The 15,028-nt window shown below is 36.0% G+C and overlaps 1 protein-coding gene across 4 annotated transcripts; it reads left to right on the forward strand.

Moving 5' to 3' along the window:
- Positions 1 to 4,397: 4,397 nt before the first annotated feature.
- LOC105781050 (VAN3-binding protein) lies at positions 4,398 to 7,561 on the forward strand. 4 transcript variants are annotated; one of them, XM_052629523.1, is made up of 10 exons: positions 4,398 to 4,557; positions 4,663 to 4,742; positions 5,116 to 5,334; positions 5,438 to 5,521; positions 5,649 to 5,717; positions 5,850 to 6,207; positions 6,407 to 6,574; positions 6,780 to 6,829; positions 6,968 to 7,016; positions 7,148 to 7,561. In XM_052629523.1, the coding sequence occupies exons 3-10, from the start codon at positions 5,155 to 5,157 to the stop codon at positions 7,366 to 7,368; spliced, it is 1,179 nt and encodes a 392-aa protein (XP_052485483.1). In that variant the 5' UTR covers positions 4,398 to 4,557; positions 4,663 to 4,742; positions 5,116 to 5,154; the 3' UTR covers positions 7,369 to 7,561. The 4 variants fall into 4 exon arrangements, with proteins under 4 accessions (XP_052485483.1, XP_052485482.1, XP_012461079.1 ...); XM_052629522.1 differs by lacking the exon at positions 4,398 to 4,557 and having other exon boundaries at positions 4,593 to 5,032; XM_012605625.2 differs by lacking the exon at positions 4,398 to 4,557 and having other exon boundaries at positions 4,599 to 5,334; positions 5,447 to 5,521.
- Positions 7,562 to 15,028: the final 7,467 nt, after the last annotated feature.

Below are 15,028 nucleotides of genomic sequence, written 5' to 3' on the forward strand. Positions count from 1 at the left end.
TCCAAATCGGTTCAGCCCATAGCGAACTCCTTTCCTTATCACAATCCTATATGACTTGCTCACCTTCTTTTATGTTGGCATGATTGTCAGGTCTCGTGCCGTCTTGGTGGACCAAATCCTACTTGGTCTAAATAGTGGTCGGTTTACTTCTTTAAAATCTATTTTAATCACATTACATTATCCTAAGGCGTAGCTCACACTTCTACTTTGGCCCCCAATGGCCTACAACCATCAATCAACTATCGATGAGTGGCCAACGAGGTTCACACCTACTCTTTCGTATTGTATCCCCACATAACTAGCCTTTTGGCTAATACTTCCTCAATAGTTTTCCCCCTTTAAGAGAAATAGTCTTGACAGACATATTTGTCATTCGATATAACCTTTTTTTGTCGATGGATTCAAAATCATCCCTCTTTCATTTGTAAACTTAAATGACATGCCTCATATTCGATCTCTCATTCTCAGGGTTTTTCTAAGCACCCTCTGATAATTCTAAATAGCAGGTGCTTATCTATTATCATTGGCTAATCCTTATTTCGTTTTCTGGTACACTGACACCATTAGTGTGTCAAGTTTTCTTGACTACCTCTTGCTAAGTTACCACCCATATGCCCTATTGGATTTCACAGCCACTATTCTAGCAGTCCTCTCCCACTATGTTTCCATTCATTGGCGGACTCCTTCGATCATCTGGCTTAACTAATTCATTTTTATACTTTCATGCTTCTTCAAATCATTTTTTCTGGTCTGTAACTTTTCCACGATTATTGTTCTAGATGACCACTCGTGTTTATTATCTCGGTAAACTCTGCAAACTGCTATAGTCGAGCTATGGTCTGGCTTGCCAGATGTCATGTTAATGTCTTGATGGACTATATTGGTTGTCATACTCGTGCTATGGTCTTACACCTCGTACTCCTCGTGTTTACTGTCCTGGTGAAATATCCCGTGTTTAGTGTCCCGGCGGGCTATCTATGATGTCGTTGATTCCATCCATTCCTCCATTTCACCATTCCTAACATTGATGCTCAAACACCGCAGTGTCCCCTCCGTAAGGCCCAGAGCTTCACACATCATGGGTGCACATAGCAACACCATATGGTGGTATCTAACATAACCACCCCTTGTTTCCCAATCCTAAATTCATCTAAACCCTTTAATAATTTCCTTTTTCATATGTAATGCATGCATTTTGTAGATAAAACATCGAGGGATCATGCATACTAAACTAGAATTGTAGATACTCATAAACCCATGAGAACCTTAACATGTTTATCATTTCAGAGGTGAAATATAAAAACTCACTTGATGTTTCCTTATCTTCTTAGCTTAGCTTTTCCAAATGCCAGAGCTTCCGTTCTCTTGGCAGCTAAGCATGTCAACTAAATCATAGGTTAAACTCAGTATTTTTAACCTAAACCTCAGTTTTCTAGAAACATGCTGAACTTTTAAAATGGTTTTTGAAACCCTTAACTTTGTTTCCTAAATCTTACATACACTGAAGGATTCAGGACCTTATCAGCTTACTGAATTATCTATTTCTACTACTTAAACCTCATGATCATCGCCCCATGCAGAGCTTCCACAACTATCTCTACTTTGGAGCAACCAAGGAAGGAGAGGAAGAAGAAACGAAATAGATTGAAGAAGAAGTCATTTCTCATCTATTTATAACCCTTCTTGCACGGTCTTTGATCGTGTAAAACCATTCATTGTCAATCATTTTGTCTCCCACAAAGACTGGCTAGTTCTAATCCAATCGAACTAGACTTGGTTCTCAACCCTGTTCAATTTCAGTTACTATATTTTCCTGATTTTTCAATAGAGACCATCAACTTACGGTCTTTTCCAATTTGACCCCTAAATGTTCCTAATTTTTAGGTTTAAAGGAAATCGGGTGTGACATTCCTTACCAATAAGATTATAGCGATATCATACTCTCCAAGGAACGATTAATCAATATAAAAAATTGATTATTCTGTTCTAAGAATGAAAATTCAGAAACATTTTGAATTATCCATCTTTCACTTATCCATTTGCTAGTAATGACAATAGGTTTCATTTTCATAATCGTTATGTATTGCTACATTCACTTCACGAAATGAAGCAAAATTAGTGGGATGAATAACTCGTTATTTAGCCATAAGAAATAGCCAGGTCATGTATAGAGTTTATTGTAAATCAAATGTATGGATAAAATTGACATCTAAAATGCCAAACATAATATAATGCTAATGCTAGCAAAAAATTCATAAATCATTGCAGACATGTATGAAATTTACTTCAAAATCATACATCTCATGTTTACTAAAACTTTTCACTTACAATTTCTCATGTGATCTCAATAAAATTACTAAAAGAATAATATAAAGTGCATAAAATACATTTAATAGCTCTACAATAGTGAAAGTTGTCAACCAGGATCATCCAAGTATTAAAAATTAGTTGTAATTAAACTTTGAAATTCTATAATAGAATTAGCTTAAAAATCAATTAAGACATTCCTCAATTTTGTCCTTAAGTGGACTTAAAATAAACACGTTAGATGTGAAATAATATTGATTTATTAATATATGTAATAATTTTAATTATTGTTGATGAAGAGAATTTTAAAAAGTATTAAAGTCTAAGAACATATGATATCTAGAACATAGAATTATATATATATATATATATATATATATATATATATATATTCAAATTGAAACCATCAAATAAACACATAAAACAACTAGTTTAATGATTACTAAAACCGATGCATAGTCACATATTATGATGAGCCTTAAGCCTTGATTAATAAAGGTGATTGATAATATTATGAAAATCTATCAATTTTAAGAAAATTAATCTATCATCATTCGACATAATCATCAAGCAATTATCAAATAGCATATATTAAGGGAAAAAACATATTTTTATGAAGAAAAATAAAGACATTTGATGTCATAAGTAAATTTACCTTAATTTCTTATCTTTTGGGAAAGATTTAATAGCAATTGCAAGTAATCTATAAAATTTGACATAAAATTATATTTGATCCAGATCTAAATTGAGATAAAATCTTTGACGCCCATAAATATAGAAATTAATCAAATTAAACAAAATCATCATAATTAATCAAGAATTAAAATAATAAAATTTAAATATGAAAGATTAAATAAAACTCCTTCAAATTTTTTCATCTTGTATCTAAAGCTTCAAATGAAAAATCATGAAGGATAAATTTAATCTTCAACACATAAAAATTTTTACTTCTAAGCAAAATCGTCTGAAAATGTATTAAAATTTAAAAGAAAAATACAAAGATTAAGAGAAAAGAAATATAAAGAAATGGAAGGATGATTTAACTTCCACTTAGGATACAGTAAGCGTGTGCATGCCTGCTATTTATAGGGCTTCAAGTATCAAGTTACAAAGCATTAAGGACCAATATTAATGTATCCTATAAATAATTTAAGGGTTATAGACATTTATTTTTTAGAAATTACAATATAATAAATCTGAGAGGATTATGGACATCTATTTATCAATAGATTTATAACATAATACTATATTAAGGGTTAAAAGGTTGGGCAAAATTTTTATCAACAAAAGTTAACATTTTATCTCACTTATGGCCAATGAACCGAAAATATTTTACACGCCTTTCCGTAGATCAACCAACGTTCAAAGAATTGAAAAAAAAAGAGTCAATATTGGGGTTTTTCTTCTCTTTTACTGACATTTATAAATGACCATAAAAATGAATTTTTTTTTTTTTTTTTTTTTTTGTAGTGATAGGTGCAATGGCGCCAGCCTCATCAGCTGATTCCATTGGCTACAATACATGACCATTTGAAATATAAGCATTAAGTAGCTCATAAAGTATTAGCGTGACACATGAGTGTAATGATAGCGCCTTTAAGCAAATCTGCAAAATTAACTATTTTTCTCCAATGAAATGGAGTAAAGGTGACCCCTCTTGACATTTTTTATTTTTTTATAATTAAAAAAAAAAAAAAAGAGAAAAAGCTACCCAACAAACGCCCTAGCCACAATTTAATATAAAAAGTTAACCTTTAGAACATCATTAGAATTGTAGGTAAAACATGCAAGCTTTATTCTAATCAAAGAAATAATTAGGTTCAATGATGCTTTGTCTAGTACTTTTTCTTAATCAATGTCAACTTCAATTATTCATCATACATGTCTACTTCCTTTTTCTTAATGTAGGCCCGACTGCATGATTTGCTATAATGTCTCACAATTCATCACATTTTCTCCCTTTTCTAAACCTGTTTGGTTAGGGGGCTAATTTATGTCCCTAGCGAGACGGCTCAACCCAATTAATTCATCACATCAATCTAAAACTTCGTCATACTTAGCTTGAATATATGGTTTTCATTTAAAGATGAAAAAGGAAAGAGGGCCTCTTTGATTCCTTCTTTTATGATTTTCTTCTAGTCCATCCATTGCCTCTACGGTGCTTAGCATGTGCAGTTTTCTCATTGAATCTTTTGAGGACTCCCCACCCAATCACAATCGGATTATCTCTAAAATCTCCCATAATTCCTTGTAGGTCCCCCTTTATTTGCAGCTCTTTCATGTTTATATATTTGTGAACATTTAGTTAACCTTTCCAACTGTAACATCCCATCTGTCTAATTTTTTCTTTTTCAGAAGCTTTTCTGTCAGCAAGAGACGACAGAAACAAGCTGTACTTCCTAACCCTCCTGCCTCCTTTTGTTTCAGTCTTAAAAGTATGTTGCTTTGGCTATTTATTTTTGTTCTAGTATTCATATCCTTCATTCATGTTTGACACATGGATACAGGGATATAACCTCCAAAGATCTTTCAAGTACACGAAAAAACTTTTAAAAAAATCCAGACGTTCACACTCTAGTCCTTATAATTTAAGTCTTAAAATGTATATCATGTGCGTGGTCGATTTCATGTTTATTGATATACTGAAACTGGTCAAGCCCACCAATTGTAATGATACAAGGATGGATATGAACCATGTTTAGTGAACCCACATCATAGCCTTAAGGTGATGCTGTTTTAGTTTATATATGCTTAACATTAAGGTAGTTATATCTGAATCAAGGTAACCTTTTTTATTATTCTCTCAAGTCCATTCCCGAGATATTTCCTTCATCACCTCCTACTAGCATGGATTTCAATTCCACACCATCGCCTTCGGAGGCATGTCCAGAGACGATGGACATTCTTTCGCGTGCATGGTGCGACTTTGCAGTTCAAGCTCTACAACCTGAGTTACATGATCAATCGATTGTCATCTTAGACAATCCAACCAAGAAATTTGAAAGTGATTCCCCAATTTCATTCACGGTGAGTAGCAGTGGCAGACTGTACCGTATATAAGATGTTCTATTTGCATATATTGTATTCATATTGTGCAGTGCAAATGAAATTGAACTCAAGCTCTTGTAAGTGGCAGAAGATGGAGAAAAGCATAAAGATTGATGCTACTGATTTCAAGTCTTCTTTGCCACCATGGAAATCCAATGATGTGAAGGTAACATCTATCATACTATTCCATGAATGCTATCTACATACTGGTGTTTAACTGTTGAAGTCGCTACTTGTTTTTTTTTCTTTTTATCTGGAAATCAACTTTTTAATTTTTTCTATTTTATGTTCAGTCATGGATATGGATGCAACAAGCTATGCATCCAGAACTGAATTACAACAGCTGTCTTCGAAAGAAATGGGTTGGTGCCGATACCATATTGTTCACCTAGTATCTTAAACCATATGAAGTTTGTTTGAATTAGAAAAACAAAAAAAGAACATTAATATTCAAAGAAATCAGTTTTTACAACTTAATGTCATCTATATGCTAGATGCCGTGGAAGATAGTCCCCTTTAAGGGTATTTCAATCAAGAAATGGTTCAAGGAGATGAAAGCAAAGAGGAAAGAAGAAGAGAGACTACAAAGAGCTGAAGTGCACGCAGCAATATCAGTGGCAGGGCTAGCAGCAGCACTGGCTGCGATTGCCGCTGAAAACTCTAAAAGGAATGATTATAACCCAACCAAGGAGGCTGCTATAGCCTCGGCAGCTGCTCTGGTTGCCACACAATGCGCCAAAGTGGCAGAAGCAATGGGGGCTAAGAAGGAGCAGATTGGCAGTGTTATAGGTTCAGCCATGAGTGGTACAAGTGCAAGTGATATCTTAACACTAACTGCTTCAGCTAATGCATGTAAGTATAAACGTAGAAGCTCATCAGGGTTTCAGTATGTTAGGCTCCATATTTTGTATAGAGATCAAGACTTTCAGTAGTGGTAAAGACCAAAGACGATCGAAAACTGTGACCTACTTACGCAGTTGCCAATGCCATTCTGTGCTGATCCTCTAAATCTTATTCTTCGGTAGTAATTTTATTGTAATTATTGTTGTAGCATTAAGAGGAGCTGGTACACTTAAAGCAAGAACAGAATGCAAGAACAGATCCAGTGGCGGTGCCCCCATCCTTCCAATCGAGGACAACAATGATCTTCCGTTCGAGTTTGAGAAGTGCAGGTCAATACTAGCAAAGGGCGCCGAGTTAGCTGTAGAAACACCAGATGGTTAGTAAATTTTGCAGTCTTTGTCTTAAATAAAGATATAAAAGAACTATCAAGGTACAACATTTGAACTTGATTAAACTAGTAAGAGATAAAGATTTGGGATCCGAGTCCTAGCACTCGTACTAATATTCAAGTTATCAATTTATGGTTTCATTTGGACTTTGATTCTACTTTTCCTTATCGGGTTACTGTTATTTCTTAACAGGGAAATACATGGTCAGATCAGTGTCCATTGTACTTGATGGTGAATCAAAGGTCATACAGTGAAGCAGAAGTCTTATTTAATTAACAATAGTTACATGCACGGAATCAAATGCTGCAATATAATTTCATTATTATTAGCAGGCAACTGAAGCCTTAATCAATTTTTCATTCATGATATATGCTTTTCAGGTCATTCTTAAACTAAGAAAGCTCAGGCTGTTAAAAAGCAAGAAAGAATGTGAGTCGCACATTGTCATGATTCTCCTCTTTTCTTTCCATGTAGTACTCCGTTAATTTTTTTTAACGAAAAAGTGGTTTAATGATGAAAAGCACATCCAATTTGATCAAAATCTGGATTCTGTAATTCAGGCATTGTACTGGACCAGCATGCCGAGCTGTATAGAGATCCCGAAGCTGAAGAGACTACTGATACATGTTATGTGATCGTGTTGACGACAAATTTTGGGACGATTAAGCTAGACATGGTAGATGATTATCTATGTTATAAGACATGGGCAACAACCATTCATCACATGCTCATGCTTTCCACATCTTATACCAAATATCAACTTCAATTCCCCAAAAACTGAATATGTTTTTCAGTTATATGCTGCATTACATGCATCTATTCTGAATATTTGTTATAGTGTTGTATATCCATTTACATTGTAATAACTGTTGTTGGACAAAGTATGTTCAATTGGTTGTTAGATTTTGAAACAGTTTATCTCTGTACTCCAGATCTCTCCTCGTTTAACAACAAAGAAAAACTAATTTGATATATACTTCTTGGATATAGTTCCATGGTCATGGTTTTTAATGTTGCAGCGAGACAAGGAAATTGGATTTGATATTCAAATTTGGTTGTAAATTTTTTTGGTAGCAAAAGGAGAGCACTGAAAGAAAAGAGTTCCTAACTAATTAGGAGCATTGAAATTATTGCATCCATGCACATCACAAACAAGCTGGTGCAAGACCTCTGATACAGGGGTCATGAATAAATGCAATTCAGGCCAACTACCCAAAGCCATCTTCGCCACAATGTCTGCCGCTTTGTTTGCTTAACGTGGAACATGGAACACACTAATAGTCCATTGTGGCTTACACAAACCATGTATTTCCCTTACCAGAGCAGAAAAGGAGAAGCCGTCTTGTTAATCAGCTCGACAACTTCTTTGTTATCACTCTCTACTACAATCTCAGCAAAGCCACGGTCCCAAGCAACGTCAAGCCATCAAAAATAACCCATAGCTTAGATTGGAGAACAGTAGCCACCCCAATACTACAAGAAAAACCCAATATTCAATCGCCGTTACTATTGTTAATACGGAACTTCAGTGGGGAAGATCTTCAACACACGAACAAAACACGAACAATAACTCGAACAAAAAAAATAAAGTAATAGGATAAGGCTCCTACATGTGTATCAAGTCACTATTTTTAAGGTTTTATTTGCCCCCATTTATACTCGGTCTGCAAATGAGTTTCAAGCAAATGAACCTGATGAAGGTTGGTTAGCATGCTGCAATGGAGCAAATCAACGTGCCATGAAGCTCGACCACAGCAGAAGTCACTGCAGCAAGCAAGATTGAACAAGTTTTGTTTATTTTGTAATCTTCTAGTTAATGAAATGTATCTTAGTTCACTTTGAACTAAGTTAGGTTGATGATTGATGTATTTTGAGGATTGATAAGCTATTTATCAGCTTTGGTTATATGTACAAGTTAATTATTTCAAGTTTCAATGTTTTAGTGGTGTTAGGTAACCATTAGGTAGACATGAGTTGTTTTGACAAGCTAATTGCTTGATTTATGTATTAGCATTATGTCATTGCTTTTACTAATGAATGAAATTTGTTTTGTTCATCAAAAACTTTCTCCATTTTCTTTAGCTTTTCTTCATTTCTTCTTGCTCGAATTTTTTTGTTTGCTCAGCAAGCATCGAGGCTTGTTGCACAAGGCACTAGCCGAGTCTGTTAATTTCTGTTATAACACCAACAATTAGTATCTAGAGCTGTTATCTTAAGGGACCTGTTGCTTGAAGGATGGCTTCATCAAACTTTTCACCAGCTGCACCACAAGTCTTCAATGGAGATGGCTATCACATATGGGTGGTCAAAATGAAGACCTACCTGCAGGCTTTCAATCTGTGGGAAGTGGTCAACTCTGATGTTGAACCAGAGCCACTTAGAGCCAATCCAACAGTGGCTCAGATCAGGCAACATGCTGATGAGAGGACCAAGAGGCACAAGGCCATGTCTTGCCTCAAGAACTCAGTGTCAGATGTGATTTTCACAAGGATTATGGCCTGTGAATCACCAAAGTAGGCCTGGGATAAGTGGAAAGAGGAGTTTCAAGGGACAGAGAGGACAAGGCAGCAACAGTTGTTGAATTTGAGGAGAGAATTCGAGAATTTGAAGATGAAGGAAGAAGAAACTGTCAAGCAATACTCTGACAGGATTATGGTTGTGGTTAATAGCATTAGGCTCCTTGGTGAGCAATTCAATGAAGCTAGGATAGTGGAGAAGGTCATTGCAACTTTTCCTGAGAGGTATGAGGCAAAAATCTCATCTTTCGAAGACTCAAGGGACATGTCCAGCATCTCCCTGACAGAGTTGGTCAATGCTCTATATGCTCAAGAGCAGAGGAGAGCAAGCAGACTGGAGGAGCACCAAGAAGGTGCCTTTCAGGCAAGAACAAATACTGCCTACAAAGGCAAGAAGGCCTGGAGAGACAAGCCAAAGTATGATGCTGCAAGAAGAGAAGGTCAGGCTTGCAGGTATTGCAAAAGGTCTGGTCATCCAGAAGAAAAATGTTGGTTCAGTCCAAATGTTGTATGCCAGCATTGCAAAAAGAAGGGTCATGTTGAGAGAGTCTGCAAAAGCAAGGGTAAGAGAGTCTACAAAAGCAAGGGTAAACCAAGGCAGAATCATTCCCAACAGGTGAAGGCAGAAGCTCGAGTGGCCAAGGAAGACAGTGACCAAGAGGAGCAAGTCTTTTCTGTGTCATGCTCAGCTACTCAGCAAAGAATTCCATCTGGTTGGCTCCTAGACAGTGAATGCACTAACCATATGACACCTGATGCTACTATCTTTAAGTCTTTAGACAGAAGCTGCAGAACAAAAGTCAAAATCGGTAATGGTCACTTCATAAAAGCTGAAGGCAAGGGTGATGTGCTGATATGCACTCGCACAGGTGCCAAAATTATTTCAAGTGTACTTTTGGTACCTGAAATTGACAGGAACCTACTCAGCATAGCTCAATTTCTAGAGAAGGGGTATTCTGTGGCGTTCAAGTGCCAAATCAGTGATTCAAGTGGATCCAAGCTGATGGCAGTCCCTATAGCTGATAAAAGCTTTGTGGTTGACTGGACAAAGGAGTCAAACACTGCTTACATGGCTACAACAGATGAATCCAAGCTTTGGCATCAAAGACTTGGTCATGCCAATTACAAATCGATGAAGCACATGTGCAGGAGTGGCTTGGCTGAAAATTTCATAAGCTCAGTTCAAAACCAGGAAGTATGTAAGGTATGTCAGCTAGGCAAGCAGGCCAGACTTCCATTTCCCTCGAATCAAGCTCGAGAGCCTCGAAGACTACAATCAAAAGACCGATGTGTGTGGCCCCATGAAGACTGAGTCATTAAGTGGAAACAGGTACTTTATATTGTTCATTGATGATTTCTCGAGATATTATTGGCTTTACTTCTTGAAACATAAATCAGAGGTAGCCTCTGTGTTTTGGAAGTTCAAGACTCCTGCTGAGACTGAAACAGGCTGCAAACTGAAGACCATAAGATCTGATAATGGGACTGAGTACACCTCAGCTCAGTTTCAAGCCTTCTGTGATAAGGCAGGCATCAAACATCAGCTTACTAACACTTATACACCTCAGCAAAATGGTGGAAGTGAAAGAAAGAATAGGAGCTTGATGGATATGGCCAGGTGCTTGATGATTTAGAAGAATCTGCCTAAAGCTCTATGGGCAGAAGCAGTTAACACTGCAACCTACATTCAAAACAGGCTTCCAACCAAGGCTTTGGACCAGAAGACTCCATTTGAGGCCTGGTTTGGATTCAAGCCATCACTGGAACATCTGAAGGTCTTTGGATGCATTTGCTATGCACATATACCTACTGTTAAAAGGGACAAGTTGTCTGAAAGGGCTCGACCTAGTGTTTTGGTGGGGTACAGCACAGTCAAGAAAGGGTATAGGATCTTGGATCCTTCAACAAACAAAGTATCAGTCAGCAGGGATGTAGTATTTGATGAAAGGTCATGTTGGAACTGGGAAAGACATGAACCTGAGGAAGTTTCAGAAGAACTTGCAGTAGATCAAGCTGAGCCAGATCAAAGTGGTCCTGAAATGGACATTGATGATGAACCAGTCAAGGGAACAAGACCATTGACTGAAATTTATGAAAGGGCTCATGTAGTCATAGCTGAACCAAGTAGTTTTGAAGAGGCTGAAGCTCAACAAGGGTGGAAGCAAGCAATGGCTAAGGAGATCAGCATGATTGAGAAGAACCAGACTTGGGAATTGGTTGAAAGGCTAGTCAGAAGGAAGGTTATTGGAGTGAAATGGGTGTACAAAGTCAAGAAAAATGCTGATGGAAGCTTGAACAAGTTGAAAGTAAGGTTAGTTGTCAAGGGGTTTAGTCAGAAATATGGCCTGGACTACCTAGAGACCTTTGCACCAGTGGCTAGGCTCGATATTATCAGACTGCTGATTGCCTTAGCAGCACAGCTCGAATGGAAAATCCATCAACTTGATGTGAATTCAGCTTTTCTAAATGGCTTCTTAGATGAAGACATCTTTGTTGAACAACCATAAGGGTTTGAGATAGTTGGTAGAAAGCATATGGTGTACAAACTGAAGAAAGCCTTGTATGGCTTAAAACAGGCTCCAAGGGCCTGGTACAGCAGAATTGATGGCTACCTAGTTGACTTGGGATTTGATAGGAGCAAGAGTGAGCCGACATTGTATGTTAAGAAGCAAGGGACACAAACACAGCTCATTGTGTCCCTGTATGTTGATGAATTGCTAGTGACAGGAAGAGATCAAGCAATGTTGGTCAGTTTCAAGACTTAGATGCAGGAGATGTTTGAAATGTCTAATCTAGGGGAGATGTCCTATTTTCTTGGAATGGAGGTGTCACAAACACAGAATGGGATATTTCTAAGTCGGAGAAGCTTTGCCTTGAATATTTTAACCAAGTTCTCCATGCAAAACAGTAAAGCAACAAGAACTCCTGTTGCTGTTGGAGAGAAACTATCGAGCCAAGGTAATTTTGAGGAGGTTTGTGAAACAACCTACAGAAGTCTAGTTGGTTGCTTGTTATACTTAACTGCCACTAGGCCAGACATAATGTATGCTGTTAGTTTGCTCTCAAGATTCTTGCATTGCTGCAATAAGAAGCATTTTTAAGCTGCAAAAAGAGTGCTCAGATATGTCAAAGGCACTTTAAGCTATGGTTTGAGGTACAGCAATGAAGGAAATCTGAAGCTGGTTGGCTATACTGATAGTGACTGGGCTGGCTCGATAGATGATATGAAAAGCACCTCAGGGTATGCTTTTAACCTTGGTTCAGCCATGTTCTGCTGGAGCTCGAGGAAACAAAGCCTGGTGGCTCAATCTACTGCTGAAGCAGAGTATGTGGCAGCAGCAAGTGCTGTCAACCAAGCCATATAGCTAAGGAAAATCTTGGCTGATTTGAATGTGCATCAAAGAGAAGCAACAGAGCTCTTTTGTGACAACCAATCTGCTGTTGCAATTGCTAAAAATCCAGTGTTCCATGGAAGAACAAAGCATTTCAGCATTAAGTTGCATGTTGTTCGAGAAATGGAGCAAGCATAGGAGATGAAGTTGATTTAGTGCAATTTAGAGGATCAACTTGTTGACATTCTAACTAAAGGTCTTAATGTCACAAGGTTCGAGTTTTTGAGAAGGAAGTTAGGTGTTTGCACCATGCAAACCAAGGAGGAGTGATGAAGGTTGGTTAGCATGCTACAATGGAGCAAATCAGCAAGCCATGAAGCTCGACCACAGCAGAAGTCACTGCAGCAAGCAAGATTGAACAGGTTTTGTTTATTTTGTAATCTTCTAGTTAATGAAATGTATCTTAGTTCACTTTGAACTAAGTTAGGTTGATGATTGATGTATTTTGCTGATTTATTCGCTGTTTATCAGCTTTGGTTATATGTACAAGTTAATTATTTCAAGTTTCAATGTTTTAGTGGTGTTAGGTAACCATTAGGTAGACATGAGCTGTTTTGACAAGCTAATTGCTTGATTTATGTATTGGCATTATGCCATTGCTTTTACTAATGAATGAAATCTGTTTTGTTCATCAAAAACTTTCTCCATTTTCTTTAGCTTTTCTTCATTTCTTCTTGCTCGAATTTGTTTGTTTTCTCAGCAAGCATCGAGGCTTGTTGCACAAGGTACTAGCCGAGTCTGTTAATTTCTGTTATAACAGCAACAGAACCTCGAGACTACAATGAAGCCCAATGATTATTTACATTTTGTACTAAAAAAATAAACCACTGAGCACTAAGCAGAGTATAACAAAAAAATTTAATTGTTAAAAAGAATTTTTACGGTAATTCTTTATAGAACAATTTAATAATAATAAAAGATGGACAGAGGATAGAAACAAATTTTGAAATTTTTTTTCTATATTTTCCAAATGAAATCCACTCCTATTGATAGGAAATTTTATATATTTTATAGGGACAACTATCAATAAATGTATTTTCTAAATAATCACATCGTTAAAAAGATATAATTATTCAACTAATATTTCTAAAATAAACATAACTTTTCGTAATATTATTTGAATAGTTATAATTTTTGTAAAAATCAAGTTATAATACTTGAATAGTTATAATTTTTGTCCAAAATCAAGTTATATTACTCTTGATCAATAACCAAAAGATATATCTTTTGATTAATTACATCATTTCATTTATAGTTATTGGAACACTATAAATATTTGAAAATGTTCTAACAATCTCCTCTATTTCCAAAATATTTTAGATTTTGATAATCTTGAAAATAAATTTACATAAATTAATGTGTTTTATTATTAAACCTTCACTTAGTGAAAACGTGTTATAGTTAATCGAAATTGAATGGTAGACTAAACTTTAAACCAATTATTCCATTTGATTAACCAAACTCATATCACATAATGTTTTCAACATCAGTCAATGCATAGTATTCACGGATACTATTATGGTCATGTGTTTGTATCCTCTTTCCACGAGTGTTGTTAAAGCCAAGCTTTTGAGCTCCTAGAAGTGATCACATTTCACACTCACATAGGTAGATCTCATTAAGAGTTTTCCCATGATTATAACACTCTAACATATTTATGTTATGGGTCCATTAAGAGTACATTTTCTCATCCTTCCCTTATGATTATGGATACCAATCACTTTAATCTTAGGATGAATTTATTTATAGTGCTACCAGTCATATACTAATGATGTACTTTGTCTCATTAAACTCAAGACTTGACGTTATATCAAGGGTCGAGTCAGGTTTCCATCATGGGTGACTCTAATTAATGGGCATGAGTCTCAACCCTTTTGAGACCTTATTGACTACATCTCTACCAAAACTTTTTCTCAAAGAATCTACTAAATTCTCACTTGACCTCACTTAATTAACAGTGATCACTCCATCGGAGATTAATTGTCAAATATAGCTATGTCTTAATCCAATCTGTCTAGACTCTTTTATTATATATTTCTCTATAGGCCTTTATTAGAGTAGTCTCACTATCACAATGGATAAAAATAGGTGAAATTGGTTTAGGCCGTAGAAGTACATCATAAATCAAATTTCTTAACCATTCTACTTATTTGGATGCAGCAACTAATGCAACAAATTCAGTTGTCATGGAGGAAATAGTAATGCATGTTTGTTTATGGGAATCCTAAAAAATAGTTCCTCCACCAAGAATGAAGATGCATCTACTAGTAGAAACATGATCTTCTAAACTTGTAATCCAATTAACATCTAAATAGCCTTGTAAAACTGAAGGATATCCATTATAGCATAACCCATAGTTAATAGTTTTCTTTAAGTACCTAAATATTCTAGTTAAAGCTTGCTAATGCAAACTACTTGGATTACTTGTGTACTTACTCAATTGTCCAACAACAGATACAATATTTTTTCTTGTAAAAGTCATTATGTACATAAGACAACCAATTAAACTTGCATATTTCAATTGATCAATTTT

Source organism: Gossypium raimondii, chromosome 4 (assembly GCF_025698545.1).
Source record: "Gossypium raimondii isolate GPD5lz chromosome 4, ASM2569854v1, whole genome shotgun sequence".
NCBI lineage: Eukaryota > Viridiplantae > Streptophyta > Magnoliopsida > Malvales > Malvaceae > Gossypium > Gossypium raimondii.

What these genes read in the sequence shown, in the direction of transcription:
- LOC105781050 (XM_052629523.1), top strand. Translation starts at nt 5,155, where the DNA reads ATGGATTTCAATTCCACACCATCGCCTTCGGAGGCATGTCCAGAGACG. An exon ending in GCTGTCTTCGAAAGAAATGG is followed by an intron (nt 5,718 to 5,849) that starts GTTGGTGCCGAT and finishes TCTATATGCTAG; the next exon opens with ATGCCGTGGAAGATAGTCCC. An exon ending in AACTGCTTCAGCTAATGCAT is followed by an intron (nt 6,208 to 6,406) that starts GTAAGTATAAAC and finishes TTATTGTTGTAG; the next exon opens with CATTAAGAGGAGCTGGTACA.